Source organism: Salvelinus namaycush, chromosome 34 (genome assembly GCF_016432855.1).
Source record: "Salvelinus namaycush isolate Seneca chromosome 34, SaNama_1.0, whole genome shotgun sequence".
NCBI classification, from domain to species: domain Eukaryota; kingdom Metazoa; phylum Chordata; class Actinopteri; order Salmoniformes; family Salmonidae; genus Salvelinus; species Salvelinus namaycush.
In genome coordinates, this window is record NC_052340.1 from 22,353,769 (window position 1) to 22,373,723 (window position 19,955).

At 47.1% G+C, this 19,955-nt stretch overlaps 1 protein-coding gene across 1 annotated transcript; it reads left to right on the forward strand.

Annotated features, from left to right (window-relative positions):
- Positions 1–6,619: 6,619 nt before the first annotated feature.
- On the forward strand, positions 6,620–12,474 carry LOC120028730 (dipeptidyl peptidase 1-like). Its single transcript, XM_038973956.1, has 8 exons — positions 6,620–6,951; positions 7,232–7,377; positions 8,455–8,615; positions 9,159–9,314; positions 10,148–10,266; positions 11,045–11,176; positions 11,267–11,499; positions 11,611–12,474. The coding sequence occupies exons 1-8, from the start codon at positions 6,792–6,794 to the stop codon at positions 11,875–11,877; spliced, it is 1,374 nt and encodes a 457-aa protein (XP_038829884.1). The 5' UTR covers positions 6,620–6,791; the 3' UTR covers positions 11,878–12,474.
- Positions 12,475–19,955: the final 7,481 nt, after the last annotated feature.

The following is a 19,955-nucleotide window of genomic DNA, read 5'->3' on the forward strand; positions in this document are numbered from 1 at the left end:
TGTTAAAGGACTGCAGTAATACAACACCCTCTGAAAGACTCTGTTAAAGGACTGCAGTAATACAACACCCTCTGAAAGACTCTGTTAAAGGACTGCAGTAATACAACACCCTCTGAAAGACTCTGTTAAAGGACTGCAGTAATAAAACACCCTCTGAAAGACTCTGTTAAAGGACTGCAATAATACAACACCCTCTGAAAGACTCTGTTAAAGGACTGCAGTAATACAACACCCTCTGAAAGACTCTGTTAAAGGACTGCAGTAATACAACACCCTCTGAAAGACTCTGTTAAAGGACTGCAGTAATAAAACACCCTCTGAAAGACTCTGTTAAAGGACTGCAGTAATACAACACCCTCTGAAAGACTCTGTTAAAGGACTGCAGTAATAAAACACCCTCTGAAAGACTCTGTTAAAGGACTGTAATAATACAACACCCTCTGAAAGACTCTGTTAAAGGACTGCAGTAATAAAACACCCTCTGAAAGACTCTGTTAAAGGACTGCAGTAATACAACACCCTCTGAAAGACTCTGTTAAAGGACTGCAGTAATAAAACACCCTCTGAAAGACTCTGTTAAAGGACTGTAATAATACAACACCCTCTGAAAGACTGTTAAAGGACTGCAGTAATACAACACCCTCTGAAAGACTCTGTTAAAGGACTGCAGTAATACAACACCCTCTGAAAGACTCTGTTAAAGGACTGCAGTAATAAAACACCCTCTGAAAGACTCTGTTAAAGGACTGTAATAATACAACACCCTCTGAAAGACTCTGTTAAAGGACTGCAGTAATACAACACCCTCTGAAAGACTCTGTTAAAGGACTGCAATAATACAACACCCTCTGAAAGACTCTGTTAAAGGACTGCAGTAATACAACACCCTCTGAAAGACTCTGTTAAAGGACTGCAGTAATACAACACCCTCTGAAAGACTCTGTTAAAGGACTGTAATAATACAACACCCTCTGAAAGACTCTGTTAAAGGACTGCAGTAATACAACACCCTCTGAAAGACTCTGTTAAAGGACTGTAATAATACAACACCCTCTGAAAGACTCTGTTAAAGGACTGCAGTAATACAACACCCTCTGAAAGACTCTGTTAAAGGACTGCAGTAATACAACACCCTCTGAAAGACTCTGTTAAAGGACTGCAGTAATAAAACACCCTCTGAAAGACTCTGTTAAAGGACTGTAATAATACAACACCCTCTGAAAGACTGTTAAAGGACTGCAGTAATACAACACCCTCTGAAAGACTCTGTTAAAGCACTGCAGTAATACAACACCCTCTGAAAGACTCTGTTAAAGGACTGCAGTAATACAACACCCTCTGAAAGACTCTGTTAAAGGACTGCAGTAATACAACACCCTCTGAAAGACTCTGTTAAAGGACTGCAGTAATACAACACCCTCTGAAAGACTCTGTTAAAGGACTGCAGTAATACAACACCCTCTGAAAGACTCTGTTAAAGGACTGCAGTAATACAACACCCTCTGAAAGACTCTGTTAAAGGACTGCAGTAATAAAACACCCTCTGAAAGACTCTGTTAAAGGACTGCAGTAATACAACACCCTCTGAAAGACTCTGTTAAAGGACTGCAGTAATACAACACCCTCTGAAAGACTCTGTTAAAGGACTGCAGTAATAAAACACCCTCTGAAAGACTCTGTTAAAGGACTGCAGTAATACAACACCCTCTGAAAGACTCTGTTAAAGGACTGTAATAATACAACACCCTCTGAAAGACTCTGTTAAAGCACTGCAGTAATACAACACCCTCTGACAGACTCTGTTAAAGGACTGCAGTAATACAACACCCTCTGAAAGACTCTGTTAAAGGACTGCAGTAATACAACACCCTCTGAAAGACTCTGTTAAAACACTGCAGTAATACAACACCCTCTGAAAGACTCTGTTAAAGGACTGCAGTAATACAACACCCTCTGACAGACTCTGTTAAAGGACTGCAGTAATACAACACCCTCTGAAAGACTCTGTTAAAGGACTGCAGTAATACAACACCCTCTGAAAGACTCTGTTAAAGGACTGCAGTAATACAACACCCTCTGAAAGACTCTGTTAAAGGACTGCAGTAATAAAACACCCTCTGAAAGACTCTGTTAAATGACTGCAGTAATACAACACCCTCTGAAAGACTCTGTTAAAGGACTGCAGTAATAAAACACCCTCTGAAAGACTCTGTTAAAACACTGCAGTAATACAACACCCTCTGAAAGACTCTGTGAAATCACTGCTTTGTGTAGAAGGAAGGTTTCACGGCCAGAGGGGCTGAATAAAGAAGGTAGTGTGTACTGCACAGTGCACACACACACACACACACACACACACAAATGATGCACACACACGCACACACAAATAATACACACACAAATTATGCATGCACACACACACACACACACACACACACACACACACACACACACACACACACACTAAAAGGCGCTGCATGGTGAATCTGACGTCTGCATTGTCCGTGCAGCATTTACGGTGATATGGCCTCTGCAAAAGTCAGGGCATTCATACTTCTTGCGCTTTGGGGAGCAGGAAGTTGTCAAGGATGTGAGTTTGTGTTTATACAGGACCTCCCGGCCTCACCTACCGTCAGCCAATCATGGGTTTGTGTTTATACAGGACCTCCCGCCCTCACCTACCGTCAGCCAATCATGAGTTTGTGTTTATACAGGACCTCCCGGCCTCACCTACCGTCAGCCAATCATGAGTTTGTGTTTATACAGGACCTCCCGGCCTCACCTACCGTCAGCCAATCATGAGTTTGTGTTTATACAGGACCTCCTGCCCTCACCTACCGTCAGCCAATCATGAGTTTGTGTTTATACAGGACCTCCCGCCCTCACCTACTGCCAACCAATCATGTCAATGAGGAGCTATATGGAGACCTCCGCATTGTTACAAAATCCGAGAGGCGTAAGGCGATGCGGTACAGAGCTTGATTTGGCCTCTGCATGCCTCCGGAGAGTTCACAGTTGCATCACGAAGCCTTCAACCACATTTTCGGATCAAGTATAATTTGGCTTTAACACCCACAACACAACCCCAGTGACGTGTTTTCATGGATGCCAAAGGAAACCAGGCTTCCCAAAAAAAGAAATACTTAAAAATAAGTAAAAAAACATTAAATAATGTATCTTTCATCTCTCTGTGTTTCACAATTTTCCTTCAATTCGCAAGAGGCTGCATGTATCTCACCGGAGAAAGCATCCGAGCCAGCGAAACAGCGCCCCTCTGTCTCTGTATGTGTAGCCCATCTATCTGCTGCTGTCTGGACAAAAAGAGTATGACATTGTTGCCGCCCGTAGCATTGAATACAAGGGAAGCCAGCGAGCATTTGGCCTCCCTTGATAAAACGTTTTTTTAAATAAAATAATAGCCAATCAGTGTTGAGCTGAACTGAGTGAGCTCACCTGTGAATGGTCCTGGCGTACCAACAAAAAAAAGTGTAAAGGGAGGTCAGCTTGGATTTGGCTTCACACCAATCATATCACATCAAAAGCCAGACGTCATTGACAGAAGGAACTTGAATTGGGTTGTTGTTCTCCGGTGGCTAGCTAGCTAAAATTGTCCCTTTCCTAAATTAGCCACGGATTGTGCCCCTTGTCTGAGAGGATGGATGTTCAATGTGTAGCTACAGTAGATGTAGTAGGCTAATTTTAACTAGCTGGCTCATCGTTGCCCATGAAAGGAAGTTAGGCAAGCGAGCAAGAATTTTATCCAGGTAGCCTAGGACAACAAAAACTAAAAGGGTGTACTGTCTGACAGAGTGATAGACAATTTCATCAACATGAAAGAGAGGAGGACAGCATTGGTGTTTCTCTACAAGTTGGGTGAGTCAACATGTTTTCTCTACTTGCACGCACTCACACCATAGACATCTACATCATACTTAGCTTATGTTGATTGGACTAAATCGTTTTTGGTATCTTTTAGTTGTCACTGTAAACTAAACAGAGGTGATCAGATGATGTTGAAATGTTGAAGTTGAAATGGTGCTGGAATAGTGGAGGCAGCTCCTGTTTTCTTTGTGACTTGCAGTAACTCTCTGTGGTTCTAAATTCAATAGTTGTTTAGTGGTCTGAAAATGTCGGAAACATTAACTTGTCGGTTACATTCAATATGCTTTGTGGACTTCACCGGACAGATGTTGGTCACCGGTTTTGTGATGAAACAAGGGTGTGGTTAAATTTCCCCGGTGATTTTACCCACACACCCCTACTGCACAACTCTCACTTCTAAGATAGGAAGTGTCAGTTCACTTGCTCTCTCTCATTTCAAAATCTCTTTGTACAATCCTTTCAGCTCCGCCAGAGAAAGTGGAAAGAAAGAGTGAAAGGAACATAGTGAGAAAGATAGTGTTCTCTGGCAGTTCTGTAGAAAGGAGAAGCAGAACGAGTGACAGAATACATTCCACCTCCATACACACTGAATGTAGCAGAGAACTATGGTTAACTGCTGAAACAAAAAATTTGATTATTTTTCCTAGTGAAGGTTTCCATCCTTCACTATCTCTATCCATCTCTTAGCTCTTTATCATTCTCTCTTCACCAATCTGTGGTGTACCCTGCCCTCTACTGGCTGGCTGGCTGGCTGGCTGGCTGGCTGGAGTGAGTGAGTGAGTGAGTGAGTGAGTGAGTGAGTGAGTGAGTGAGTGAGTGAGTGAGTGAGTGAGTGAGTGAGTGAGTGAGTGAGTGAGTGAGTGAGTGAGTGAGTGAGTGAGTGAGTGAGTGAGTGAGTGAGTGAGTGAGTGAGTGAGTGAGTGAGTGAGTGAGTGAGTGAGTGAGTGAGTGACAACCGACGGTGTTTTTGAGTGTCCCACCTGAAATCCATCTGTCTGGCTGACGAAGAGCTGCAGGTTCAGATAATCAGGTCTGTTTTCCTGCCACAGAGAGAGAGAGAGAGAGAGAGAGAGAGAGAGAGAGAGAGAGAGATATGCACTTCCTAACCTCCTGCCCAATGTATGACCATATTAGAGAGACATATTTCCCTCAGATTACACAGATCCACAAAGAATTCGAAAACAAATCCAATTTTGATTAACTCCCATATCTACTGGGTGAAATACCACAGTGTGACATCACAGCAGCAAGATTTGTGACCTGTTGCCACAAGAAAAGGGCAACCAGTGAAGAACAAACACCATTGTAAATACAACCCATATTTATGCTTATTTATTTTCCCTTGTGTACTTTAACCATTTGTACATTGTTACAACACTGTATATATATAATATGACATGTGTAATGTCCTTATTGTTTTGAAACTTCTGTATGTGTAATGTTTACTGTTAATTTTTATTGTCTATTTCACTTTTGTATATTTTTATGAACATGCCTGATAGGCAGATACAGTGGGGTCTGAAATTATTGACACCCTTGATAAAGATGGGCAATAATGACTGTATAAAATAAATGTTTTAAATACTGAGCTATATTGTATGCAAAATTATATTATTTTATACTAATACAATTGCTCAGAGAAAGAGATTTAGTTTAGCAAGTAACACTTATTTTTCTCAAAAAGGCAGGGGTCAAAAGATTCTAATAAATAAAGTAGTCAAAAGTTTAGTAGTTGGTTCCATATTCCTAGCACGCAATGACTACATCAAGCTTGTGACTCTACAAACTTGTTGGATGAATTTACAGTTCCTTTGGTTCAGATTATTTTGTGCCCAATAGAAATGAATGGTAAATAATGACTTTGGAGTCACTTTTATTGTAAATAAACTTTGACCCTCTGTAACTTCTCACTCATCATTATTAATGATTAATTCAGGATTATCCGTAGTCATGGTAACACCCACATTCATGTATAAGTGTTTAGAAATATTCTATTCTTATTTATAATAAAAGTGACTCCAAAATCACACAATACATTATTTACCATTCATTTCTATTGGGCACAACATTATCTGAAACACGCCCAAAATGAACTGCAAATGCATCCAACAAGTTGTAGAGTCACAATCTTGATGTAGTCATTGCGTGCTGGGAAATATGGGACCAACTACTTTACTTTACTGACTTTATTGTCCCTGTGGGGGACACTTTGTTTTGGTATCACGTTTAAAATGGTATTCAAGAAAAGGACAATGCAGTAGACATTAAATTCACAAATTTTAAAACTACTAAACTATTTTATAAGAATCTTTAGGGAGGTCAATTTTATGCCTACCTTTTTGGAGAGAAAAAATATGACTTTCTCTGAGCAATTGTGTTAGTGTAAAATATTATAATTTCCTTTTTTTTGCATACAATATAGCTCAATAACACTTTATTGACCCTAGCTCTAACCCTAACCTTAATCCTTATACTAAATCCTTATAAACTCAGCAAAAAAAGAAAAGTCCTCTCACTGTCGACTGCGTTTATTTTCAGCAAACTTAACATGTGTAAATATTTGTATGAACATAACCAGATTCAATAACTGAGACATAAACTTTTCTGGGGGGAATGGCCCTAGCCCTCACCCTCGGATCCAACAGGTCCCAGACGTGCTCAGTGGAATTGAGATCCGGAAGCAAGACGAGAAAATCACAGCAGCAAGACGCAGCGAGTCACGTGAGAAGCTGGTGGGTCATATGACCGAAGGGAACGTTCCTTCTGATTGTATAAAAGCGCAGAGGACGTAACACTGTCTCGCAGGTGCATCGAAGTACAGGGAAATATAGTCTACCTTTTTCTAGTTGTGCTTATACGTAGATTCAAATATCTGCGTAGTTCTGTAAACAGGAGCGTAGTGTGACGCGATGAAGGTGAGCGGTGTGTTGTTGTGTGTGGTCCTGCTCTGGGTGGAGGGCTCCCAGGCTGATACCCCGGCCAACTGCACATATGAAGACCTGTTGGGCTCCTGGGTGTTCCAGGTATCGAAGGGAGGACAAGACAAAGGCATCAACTGCTCTCTGATGGGTAAGAGCTGGAAATACGGAACAACCTCACGCTTTAAGCAATCAAGTAGGCTATGTAACAAACTTTTAATTGGTTCAAGTGTTAACTTGACCCGGTAGTCTGCTATTGCCTTTGTCTGTAGGCTATTGTTTGTGCTTTTGTAACAATGATACAATGCTTGATACAACTTTCACCACTGCCCAATGTTAATGTCTACCCGGTCTTACTTTGCAATACAGAAGAAGCCCAAAGTTTAATTGAATTAATTACCGAAATGTCTCTCTGTATGTTTTAAAAAAAGACACCATTGATAAGTCGATAACGGTGCACCTGGAGAAGCTGTCTGTGGCGGTGGACGACCTGGGGAACACGGGATTCTTCACCCTCATCTACAATCAGGGCTTTGAGGTTGTCCTCAATGACTACAAGTGGTTTGGCTTCTTCAAGGCAAGTTTAAGCTCTCACTTATGTGTTTCATTCAGGATTACACTTTAGTCTATAATAGTATCATACTACGATCTCTGTCAAGAGGTCTGGAACATTTTTGGTGGATATGGAATTACATTGTCATTATATCTCCAGCCTGTAGGCTACAGAAAAGGCCACCTACTTGTTCTACCATGTCCTTTATCTGCTAAAAGGGATTTTGATGGGATGTTGAAATGCTGCACAGATGTTTCTATAGCAGGTCTCTGGAGAGGCGTGCTGGGAATGGACAAGCTAAATATTTTGTGCCTTTAACAAAGTGGGCACTGCTTATCAAAGGGTGGCATCAGCTTTCACCTAAAAAGCCCATATGCCACTGGTTGAGGGGAATTGTCATTGTTTTTGGGCAGAATTGTGAGGTTTTATGTGTTTGAGGTACATCTTGGTCAGTTTAGCTCAGTCAATGCCATCAATATTCCACCTAATGAGCGGGCCGGCTGCGATGGAAGTCCTCCTACCTTGTAGCTTTGCACATTACGTTTCAGACACATGGCTGGTCACCGTTCCTGTAATTGCAGGGCTGGTGGTTCAGTCACTCATCTGGCTCTTACATTTCAGTTGCTACATTGATGCTTTCAGGCTTGTGTTTCAAAGTTACTTTCAGTGTTGTGTTACTTTTCATTCGGTTATATTTCGTTTTGCTTTTTCGCGTGACTTCCTTGTGACGATCAGGGGAAATGTTCAGTGTTGTCCCTCCTACATGGTAGAGCTGATGTCTGCAAGTCACTTGTACTTCCTTATTGAAACTGTCTGGACTTGTTTCAGCACAGTGACACACCACATGCTTCACTGGAAAAGCCCATTGTTAGTTACTCATTGCTGCTGTTCATAACATCACACTGTCTGCTCTCTCTCTCATATTGAAAGCTGATATCAGGGTAACTGCCACATCCACTTGCATAAAACATCAATGACTTGTTGTTCTTCTGCTTTTTAATCTCCAACTCTGGACATAAAGATTCAATGTGATTGTCCTCTTTCTACACAACACACAGGGATGCCTTGTACACAGACTGATTGTTCTCCTCTCTGTTCCAGTACTCTGAGCAGGGCTCTGAGGTGACCAGCTACTGTGACCAGACTCTGCCAGGCTGGGTCCATGATTCTCTGGGGAACAACTGGGCCTGCTTCACTGCCAAAAGGGTTGTCCCAATAGCCCCTCGCTCCGTACACACACACCGCTACCATCCCAATGACCTGTGAGTAGCCTCAGGGTTTTATAGCAGGCTTGACACACTCTGTGCGTCAATAATAATGCTCTCCAATAATCACATGTTTTCACATTAAAGTCCTATAGTTGGCTAGAAGGCTATTTTTCATTCATGGTCCCATTTTTAGTGTGAGCATTGCTCATATTGAAAAACAAGCAGTCTGCTTAGTTTAGACTCTCTTTTACATTGGCTGTCAGTCACTGATCGTGTGTCAAGTGTGAGTCATGTGTTCTGGTCTGAGCAGTGCTCTCTCCCTCTGGCTGTTCTAGTGCTCCTGCTTTTGTTCTGTTTTCCTTCCCTCAGGCTGTGTAGGTCTGTTTACTCATGTGGGGTCTGTTTACTCATGTGGGGTGTATGTCAAATTGTACTTGTAAAAAAGGGCTTTATAAGTACAATTTGACATCAGCCAATGTCACAAAGTGTTATACAGAAACCCAGCCTAAAACCCCAAACGACAAGCAATGTAGAAGCAGTCTTTGCTCCTCCCCCAGGTTGGTGTCGGTCTGTTTACTACTCTCTCCCCTCCCCCAGGTTCCTCCAGAGGTCCTACAAACACAACCTGGACTTCATTGACTCCATCAACGTGGCCCAGAGCTCCTGGAAAGCCACGGCCTACAGTGAACATGAGACCTACACTCTGCAGCAGCTAATGCACAGGGCTGGGGGACCAGCCTCACACATCCCCAGGTACAGTCACTCACTTGGGAAAATATGTATTGAAACAGGAATTCAATTATGAAACTCATTTTGGGGAACTTCACACAAGAAGCAGGATGAGTCTGCGTCAGCTGTGAGATGTGTAACTTCTGAAAGGAAAGGGTAACAATCAGGGACTTTTTTATTTGTAAGTGGGGGGGACATTTATTATTTTATTATCCATTCAAAAACTCCACACAGCCTACCTGACCGCTCAGAGGCGTCCGCATGGTCCTAATGCACACCTTTGCCTCATTTTGTATCACATTCCAACGATCAAACTGGGGGTGACGGAAGCAATTTCATAATGTGGGAGGGACAGGTCCCCAGTGACAGTTGCGCCCCTGGAGAGAATAGTCATGGCAGATGAGGCCAAGGCTAGAGGGTTCTGTTTTAGGATAATGGAACACTGTCTCTGGCCCCAACTCGTCCAGACTGCTCTGGAATGACGGATGGTAAGAGGCACTCTGTACAAGGGCTTACAAATGCCTGAAGTTTCTCTCAACCTCCAGCTGAGTTGTATTTTTCTCTCCACTTGTTCACTCCCCCCTCATGGATTTTAAAGGAATGGTTTGGTGTCAGAAATATGGTGGGAACTAAGTACAGTTATTGCTGTGACACCAATCCATAGTGTGGGGGGGGACTAGTGATCACCTCAGGAGACAGTGGGGAAGAGATCACATTGGTGGTGGTCAGTAGCTATGAAACAGGACTCTAAAACTGAGGTAGTACCTAAAGGTGTTCAATAGGAACACTCATTTTGGATTCATTGCAAAAAACGTCCATGGTGTACCCTTATTGGATGAGTCTATGCTCCTCCCCAGACGTGTTGGCCCCGCCCCTGTGACAGCAACGCTAGCCAAGATGGCGGCCGGCCTCCCTGAGCGCTGGGACTGGAGAGATGTCAACAGAGTCAACTACCTCAGTCCTGTCCGAAACCAGGGTAACGCACGCCGGGTCAAATACCTACACTTGTCTATTGTGACTCTTGGCAATATGTCTCCTCTCCCAACCCCTGTGTTTAATGTTCAGCCTGTCTGCTGTGTCTGAGGCCTTAGGAATGTCCTCTACAGGTCATGCTGTACCGCTGCCTCTCCTAGTTAGAGAACTGCTAAATCAGTGGTCCCTCCTGGATTATAGTGGCCAATGTTCCCGTCTCAACCCCACAGACACAGCGCGCTGGTGTGTAGTGAGTTGTTGCATAGCTGGTTGAGAGGGCAACGGCAGGGCTGGGATTTAGGAGCTCTGTTGAGGGGTTTTACCAGCTGTGAGGAAGTGGGGCTTTCTGCCCTCCCTGAAAGGCTCTGCGTGGTCGACAGTGGCCGTACAGCATTTACTGCAGAACTATTGTGAAGGAAGTGAGTTTGTTTATACAGGATGTACCACCTCCCGTCAACCAATCATGTCAATGCAGAGCTATACGGAGCCCTCTGCGTTGTTACAATTTGAGGCGAGATGTGGTACGGAGCTTCATTTAGCCTCTGCGTACCTCCGGAGGCTCCACAATTGCGTCACACTCTCCATACGAAGCCTAAGACCACATTTTCGGCTCAAGCATAAATTGGCTTTTAGGGTTCATTCCCACAGAACTAGTTGCAGGTTAAAGATGATCCACGGACTGCTTGACCGGGTGTCTGGTTCTTAGTGGTGACTGATATTGCAGTGAGGTTTTTGATTGGTTGTGACAGTGCAGGGTTTGATTGGTACTCTGTGGGCTCCAGCTTCGTGTGGTAGCTGCTATTCCTTTGCCTTAATGGGAATGTTGGAGGCTCGTGTCCGGCTCCAAACCAACAACACCGAGACTCCCATCTTCAGCCCACAGCAGGTCGTGTCCTGCTCCCAGTACTCCCAAGGTAATGAGCGAGCACACACTGCATAATTGTACCTCAACGGTGTTTGTGTATTTCTCCCATATCTAAGCCCTCTTACTTCCTCCCCCTCAGGTTGTGACGGTGGTTTCCCCTACCTCATTGGAAAGTACGTCCAGGACTTTGGGATCGTGGAAGAGTCGTGTTATCCGTACGCTGGGACAGATTCCCCGTGTGACGTTCCCGATGGCTGTCTCCGCCACTACACTTCGGACTACAGCTACGTGGGAGGGTTCTACGGAGGCTGCAGCGAGTCTGCCATGATGCTGGAACTGGTCAAGAACGGCCCCATGGGGGTGGCCTTTGAGGTGGGACACACACGTTGGTTTGTGCATTGGCTAGCTCTATATGAGTGATGGCCAGTATTAGTTTGCTAAGTCACAATGGCCAGCTGTATTCCTCACACTGTTCTCGTCCAGGTGTATCCTGACTTCATGCACTACAAGGAGGGTATCTACCACCACACGGGCCTCCATGACACCAACAACCCGTTTGAGCTGACCAACCACGCGGTGCTGCTGGTGGGCTACGGCCAATGTCACGTCACTGGTCAGAAGTTCTGGGTGGTGAAGAACAGCTGGGGGACGGAGTGGGGCGAGGGGGGCTTCTTCAGGATCAGACGGGGGTCTGACGAGTGTTCCATCGAGAGCATCGCTGTGGCAGCCAAGCCCATCCCTAAACTGTAGAGGGTCTACGGGGGTAGGAGGGAAAGGGTTAATCTTTAGGCATTTTCCCAATTGGAACCGAGCCTGAAGTCTACAATGGCTTATAAATGTAAAGTTTGAAATGGCTGGGACGTTGTCAGATATAATCGGTAACTGTAAGTGTTCACCACGCTCGCTAGACTGTCTGATTCTTGCCATGCCAGTCAGATGCAATTTTGGGAATGATGCCAAAAGGGAACCTGCTATAATTTCCTATGTAACTGGGATTTGTAGTTTTATTAGTAGTTAGTCAGGTGATTGATGGTATGGCAGAGAACCTCTGCTCTCTGTAATCTCAGGGGAGACTGTCCTGTGATCTGAAATATACTCTGTTGCTAGTCATCTCTATATTGTACTATCTCTCTGATGCTGTAAATTGGAGTCGCCAGGGAATGTTCAAAGGGACTCATGATGTTTGAAGGGAAACAGTATATTCAATGTTGGTGCCTTTTTTTTTTTTCTCACTTCAGAAGTGGTTGCCTTTCATTAGAAATTTCAGTTTTCCAATAAGATCACATCATGCACAGATTGTCTGCTTTCTTACAATTTGAAAGAAAATAAAGTATATTTTTAAATGTTTTCAGTGGTGCTGACTATTATATACTGACAGCTTAAGCTTTATCCGTGTGTGTGCATAACTTCTAAACTCGGCAAAAAAAGAAATGTCCTCTCACTGTCAACTGTGTTTATTTTAAGCAAACTTAACATGTGTAAATATTTGTATGAACATAAGATTCAACAACCTGAGACATAAACTGAACAAGTTCCATAGATATGTGACTTACAGAAATTGAATAATGTGTCCCTGAACAAAGGGAGGGGGGGTCAAAGTAAGTCAGTATCTGGTGTGGCCACCAGCTGCATTAAGTACTGCAGTGCATCTCCTCCTCATGGACTGCACCAGATTTGCCAGTTCTTGCTGTGAGATGTTACCCCACTCTTCCACCGAGGCACCTGCAAGTTCCTGGACATTTCTGGGGGGAATGGCCCTAGCCCTCACCCTCCGATCCAACAGGTCCCAGACGTGCTCAATGGGATTGAGATCCGGGCTCTTCGCTGGCCATGGCAGAACACTGACATTCCTGTCTTGCAGGAAATCACGCACAGAACGAGCAGTATGGCTGGTGGCATTGTCATGCTGGAGGGTCATGTCAGGATGAGCCTGCAGGAAGGGTACCACATGAGGAAGGAGGAGGTCTTCCCTGTAACGCACAGCGTTGAGATTGCCTGCAATGACAACAAGCTCAGTCCGATGATGCTGTGACACACCGCCCCAGACCATGACGGACCCTCCACCTCCAAGTTGATCCTGCTCCAGAGTACAGGCCTCGGTGTAACGCTCATTCCTTCGACAATAAAAGCATATCCGACCATCACCCCTGGTGAGACAAAACCGCGACTCGTCAGTGAAAAGAGCTTTCTGCCAGTCCTGTCTGGTCCAGCGACGGTGGGTTGGTGCCCATAGGCGACGTTGTTGCCAATGATGTCTGGTGAGGACCTGCCTTAGAACAGGCCTACAAGCCCTCAGTACAGCCTCTCAGCCTATTGCAGACAGTCTGAGCACTGATGGAGGGATTGTGTGTTCCTGGTGTAACTCGGGCAGTTGTTGCCATCCTGTACATGTCCCGCAGGTGTGATGTTCGGATGTACCGGTCCTCTGCAGTTGTTACACGTGGTCTGCCACTGTGAAGACGATCAGCTGTCCATCCTGTCTCCCTGTAGCGCTGTCTTGGGCATCTTGCAGTACGGATATTGCAATTTATTGCCCTGGCCACATCTGCAGTCCTCATGCCTCCTTGCAGCATGCCTAAGGTACGTTCACGCAGATGAGCAGGGACCCTGGGCATCTTCCTTTTGGTGTTTTTAGAGTCAGTAGAAAGGCCTCTTTAGTGTCCTAAGTTTTCATAACTGTGACCTTAATTGCCTACCGTCAGATATCAGCCCCTCCACTACAGTCACTAGACGGTGCTATAACCTCAGATATCAGCCCCTCCACTACAGTCACTAGACGGTGCTATAACCTCAGATATCAGCCCCTCCACTACAGTCACTAGACGGTGCTATAACCTCAGATATCAGCCCCTCCACTACAGTCACTAGACGGTGCTATAACCTCAGATATCAGCCCCTCCACTACAGTCACTAGACGGTGCTATAACCTCAGATATCAGCCCCTCCACTACAGTCACTAGACGGTGCTATAACCTCAGATATCAGCCCCTCCACTACAGTCACTAGACGGTGCTATAACCTCAGATATCAGCCCCTCCACTACAGTCACTAGACGGTGCTATAACCTCAGATATCAGCCCCTCCACTACAGTCACTAGACGGTGCTATAACCTCAGATATCAGCCCCTCCACTACAGTCACTAGACGGTGCTATAACCTCAGATATCAGCCCCTCCACTACAGTCACTAGACGGTGCTATAACCTCAGATATCAGCCCCTCCACTACAGTCACTAGACGGTGCTATAACCTCAGATATCAGCCCCTCCACTACAGTCACTAGACGGTGCTATAACCTCAGATATCAGCCCCTCCACTACAGTCACTAGACGGTGCTATAACCTCAGATATCAGCCCCTCCACTACAGTCACTAGACGGTGCTATAACCTCAGATATCAGCCCCTCCACTACAGTCACTAGACGGTGCTATAACCCCAGATATCAGCCCCTCCACTACAGTCACTAGACGGTGCTATAACCTCAGATATCAGCCCCTCCACTACAGTCACTAGACGGTGCTATAACCTCAGATATCAGCCCCTCCACTACAGTCACTAGACGGTGCTATAACCCCAGATATCAGCCCCTCCACTACAGTCACTAGACGGTGCTATAACCTCAGATATCAGCCCCTCCACTACAGTCACTAGACGGTGCTATAACCTCAGATATCAGCCCCTCCACTACAGTCACTAGACGGTGCTATAACCTCAGATATCAGCCCCTCCACTACAGTCACTAGACGGTGCTATAACCCCAGATATCAGCCCCTCCACTACAGTCACTAGACGGTGCTATAACCTCAGATATCAGCCCCTCCACTACAGTCACTAGACGGTGCTATAACCTCAGATATCAGCCCCTCCACTACAGTCACTAGACGGTGCTATAACCCCAGATATCAGCCCCTCCACTACAGTCACTAGACGGTGCTATAACCCCAGATATCAGCCCCTCCACTACAGTCACTAGACGGTGCTATAACCTCAGATATCAGCCCCTCCACTACAGTCACTAGACGGTGCTATAACCCCAGATATCAGCCCCTCCACTACAGTCACTAGACGGTGCTATAACCCCAGATATCAGCCCCTCCACTACAGTCACTAGACGGTGCTATAACCCCAGATATCAGCCCCTCCACTACAGTCACTAGACGGTGCTATAACCTCAGATATCAGCCCCTCCACTACAGTCACTAGACGGTGCTATAACCTCAGATATCAGCCCCTCCACTACAGTCACTAGACGGTGCTATAACCTCAGATATCAGCCCCTCCACTACAGTCACTAGACGGTGCTATAACCTCAGATATCAGCCCCTCCACTACAGTCACTAGACGGTGCTATAACCTCAGATATCAGCCCCTCCACTACAGTCACTAGACGGTGCTATAACCCCAGATATCAGCCCCTCCACTACAGTCATGGAAATATCTTCAGAGGAAAGAAGGTCTTTCTCTCTCTTTCCACCTCTCTCTACCTATCCCCCTACTCTACCCTTCTCTCATCTCTCTCTCTCCATCCCTCTGTAGGTGAAGAATGTGATGCTTCATGGGGCGAACGGTATAATCATGTTCTCGGACCCTGTAGACTACTGGGCCCAGGACTTCAGGTACTGTACATAGGATTCCCTGCTAATGGTGTGTGTTCTTATAAAGACGGATGTTTCTGTGATAAAGGGGGACTGTAACATTCTCTCCTCCTCCAGAATACACTTACAGGTACAGCCTGGGGGGGGGGGGGCTTCCTAAGATTCCAGTGCATCCTATTGGTTACCATGATGCCATCCACTAAAGTGAGTATTATGATGGCAACCAATCGGAGCTCACACACACACACGCACATTTCCTGTGAGTAATGTATCTTCCTGTATGATGTCACCCTTGGCAGGAATATGGGAGGAGACATCCCACCCAATAACTGTAATGTGTCTTATGGGATTGGACCGGGCTTCACTGACAGATTTAGTACACAGTAAGACACCATAGACCTGTCTCTCTCTCCCTCCCTTCCCCCTCTCAAACCTCTCTCCCTCCCTTCCCCCTCTCAAACCTCTCTCCCTCCCTTCCCCCTCTCAAATCTCTCTCCCTCCCTTCCCCCTCAAACCTCTCTCCCTCCCTTCCCCCTCTCAAACCTCTCTCCCTGAAGTCTCCTCCTCCCTTAGCCCTCTTTCTCCATCATCCATCATCCTTCTCCTTCTCCTATTTTTATTTTTATTTCATCCCCACTCTCTCTCCCCCTAATTCTCTGGAGTGTTGCCCAGAGCAGTAAAATAGAGCTCCTTGTGTGTCCTGCGCGAGAGAGAGACACACACACACGTACATTTTCACACAATGAGCGGGGCTGAGGTAGCCTGCTCCCAGATCTGTTTGTGCTTTGGCCTACTTCATTATCAAGCAAGCGAGAAGGAAGAGACTGGCACCCAGCCTAGGGGTGAGGGAGGGGGCTCTGGCACCAAGGCTAGGGGTGAGGGAGGGGGCTCTGGCACCAAGGCTAGGGGTGAGGGAGGGGGCTCTGGCACCAAGACTAGGGTTGAGGGAGGGGGCTCTGGCACCAAGGCTAGGGATGAGGGAGGGGGCTCTGGCACCAAGACTAGGGTTGAGGGAGGGGGCTCTGGCACCAAGGCTAGGGTTGAGGGAGGGGGCTCTGGCACCAAGGCTAGGGGTGAGGCAGGGGGCTCTGGCACCAAGACTAGGGGTGAGGGAGGGGGCTCTGGCACCAAGACTAGGGGTGAGGAAAGAGGGTTCTCTTTGTTCCCATCAACAGCAGTGGAGGACAATTGGGGATACTAAAACAGCAACAACAACGTAGAGCCTCCTCTCTCTCTGCCTCCTCTCTGCCTCCTCTCTGCCTCCTCTCTGCCTCCTCTCTGTCTTCTGTCTCCTCTCTGCCTCCTCTCTGTCTTCTGTCTCCTCTCTGCCTCCTCTCTGTCTTCTGTCTCCTCTCTGTCTTCTCTCTGTCTTCTGTCTCCTCTCTGTCTCCTCTCTGTCTTCTGCCTCCTCTCTGTCTTCTGTCTCCTCTCTGCCTCCTCTCTGTCTTCTGTCTCCTCTCTGTCTTCTGTCTCCTCTCTGTCTCCTCTCTGTCTTCTGTCTCCTCTCTGTCTCCTCTCTGTCTTCTGTCTCCTCTCTGTCTTCTGTCTCCTCTCTGTCTCCTCTCTGTCTTCTGTCTCCTCTCTGTCTCCTCTCTGTCTTCTGTCTCCTCTCTGTCTCCTCTCTGTCTTCTGTCTCCTCTCTGTCTCCTCTCTGTCTTCTGTCTCCTCTCTGCCTCCTCTCTGTCTTCTGTCTCCTCTCTGCCTCCTCTCTGTCTTCTGTCTCCTCTCTGTCTCCTCTCTGTCTTCTGTCTCCTCTCTGTCTTCTGTCTCCTCTCTGCCTCCTCTCTGTCTTCTGTCTCCTCTCTGCCTCCTCTCTGTCTTCTGTCTCCTCTCTGTCTTCTCTCTGTCTTCTGTCTCCTCTCTGTCTCCTCTCTGTCTCCTCTCTGTCTTCTGTCTCCTCTCTGTCTTCTGTCTCCTCTCTGCCTCCTCTCTGTCTTCTGTCTCCTCTCTGTCTTCTCTCTGTCTTCTGTCTCCTCTCTGTCTCCTCTCTGTCTCCTCTCTGTCTTCTGTCTCCTCTCTGTCTTCTGTCTCCTCTCTGTCTTCTGTCTCCTCTCTGTCTTCTGTCTCCTCTCTGTCTTCTGTCTCCTCTCTGCCTCCTCTCTGTCTTCTGTCTCCTCTCTGCCTCCTCTCTGTCTTCTGTCTCCTCTCTGTCTCCTCTCTGTCTTCTGTCTCCTCTCTGTCTTCTGTCTCCTCTCTGTCTTCTGTCTCCTCTCTGCCTCCTCTCTGTCTTCTGTCTCCTCTCTGTCTTCTCTCTGTCTTCTGTCTCCTCTCTGTCTCCTCTCTGTCTTCTGTCTCCTCTCTGTCTTCTGTCTCCTCTCTGTCTCCTCTCTGTCTTCTGTCTCCTCTCTGTCTCCTCTCTGTCTTCTGTCTCCTCTCTGTCTCCTCTCTGTCTTCTGTCTCCTCTCTGTCTCCTCTCTGTGGTTCTCAGGAAGGTGCGTATGAACATCCACACTAGCAACCAGGTGACCCGGATATACAACGTCCTCGGGAGGATACCAGGGGCCGTGGAGACAGGTACCACTTCCCACAACCTTCTCTGAATGTTCTAGTAACCTGCTGACCAGGTTTATGGGAACATTGTGTGAGCGTTTGGCCCACAGCTTGTGTAGCCAGTGGACATGACGTTGGGAGACAATAGCTCAGAGTTTGTTGTGTCCCAGTAACTGTATGGAGCTTCCAGTCATCACTCAACACCAACATCTATCATCACTGTTTCATTTGAAATAGCACAACACTTGATTCATAACAGAGTGAGGAGCACAGCAGATGGTGATTGTGACCCCTCTCCCCCATCCTCTCTCTCCCCCATCCTCTCTCTCCCCCATGCTCCCTCTCTCCCCCATGCTCCCTCTCTCCCCCATGCTCCCTCTCTCCCCCATGCTCCCTCTCTCCCCCATGCTCCCTCTCTCCCCCATGCTCCCGCTCTCCCCCATGCTCCCTCTCTCCCCCATGCTCCCTCTCTCCCCCATGCTCCCGCTCTCCCCCATGCTCCCGCTCTCCCCCATGCTCCCGCTCTCCCCCATGCTCCCGCTCTCCCCCATGCTCCCGCTCTCCCCCATGCTCCCGCTCTCCCCCATGCTCCCGCTCTCCCCCATGCTCCCTCTCTCCCCCATGCTCCCTCTCTCCCCCATGCTCCCGCTCTCCCCCATGCTCCCGCTCTCCCCCATGCTCCCGCTCTCCCCCATGCTCCCTCTCTCCCCCATGCTCCCGCTCTCCCCCATGCTCCCGCTCTCCCCCATGCTCCCTCTCTCCCCCATGCTCCCTCTCTCCCCCATGCTCCCGCTCTCCCCCATGCTCCCGCTCTCCCCCATGCTCCCGCTCTCCCCCATGCTCCCGCTCTCCCCCATGCTCCCTCTCTCCCCCATGCTCCCGCTCTCCCCCATGCTCCCTCTCTCCCCCATGCTCCCTCTCTCCCCCATGCTCCCGCTCTCCCCCATGCTCCCGCTCTCCCCCATGCTCCCGCTCTCCCCCATGCTCCCGCTCTCCCCCATGCTCCCGCTCTCCCCCATGCTCCCGCTCTCCCCCATGCTCCCGCTCTCCCCCATGCTCCCTCTCTCCCCCATGCTCCCTCTCTCCCCCATGCTCCCTCTGTTGTTGGCAGATCGCTATGTGATCATCGGGGGCCACCGGAATGCTTGGATGTTTGGGGGGGTCGACCCGGTAACGGGGTGCACCAGAGTGTGAGGAGCGTCGAGAAACTGCTCAGCAAAGGTGTGTGTGTGGGGAGATCAGATTAACACACACATGCATTTAAACACGCACACACACCACTATGTACTGAGATGAGTCTTTATGACTATAGCTGCATCATGAAAACAGTAGATACTAATTTGCATGCAAAACTCTTAAGGATGACTGTTCCCATATTGTAGCAGTCTGGAGGAGTTCCAGAATGTTCTATCAAGCCTGTTTCCTCATATTGTGTTTGTCATTGAGACGTGGTGTATACTGTATTTTAGAGGTTAAATGCATTTGGCCCAGAATGTGTTTTCTCTGGCAAAAAAAAACCAGTGAAGTACTTTCTGTTTGTGTATTTGGACCATTGTATTTGCCAGTTGAGACACAGGAGTTTGGACTGCTGGAAAATGACACTCAGGTGTGTGTGCACTGCAGGTATGTACACATTGGGGATAAACTGCACCCCCTCTCTCCACACCTTGATGTATGACATCACCAAACAGGTCAACTTGAATCAACTGTCGATCAACTGTCCATTTCAGGATTACACCTTGTT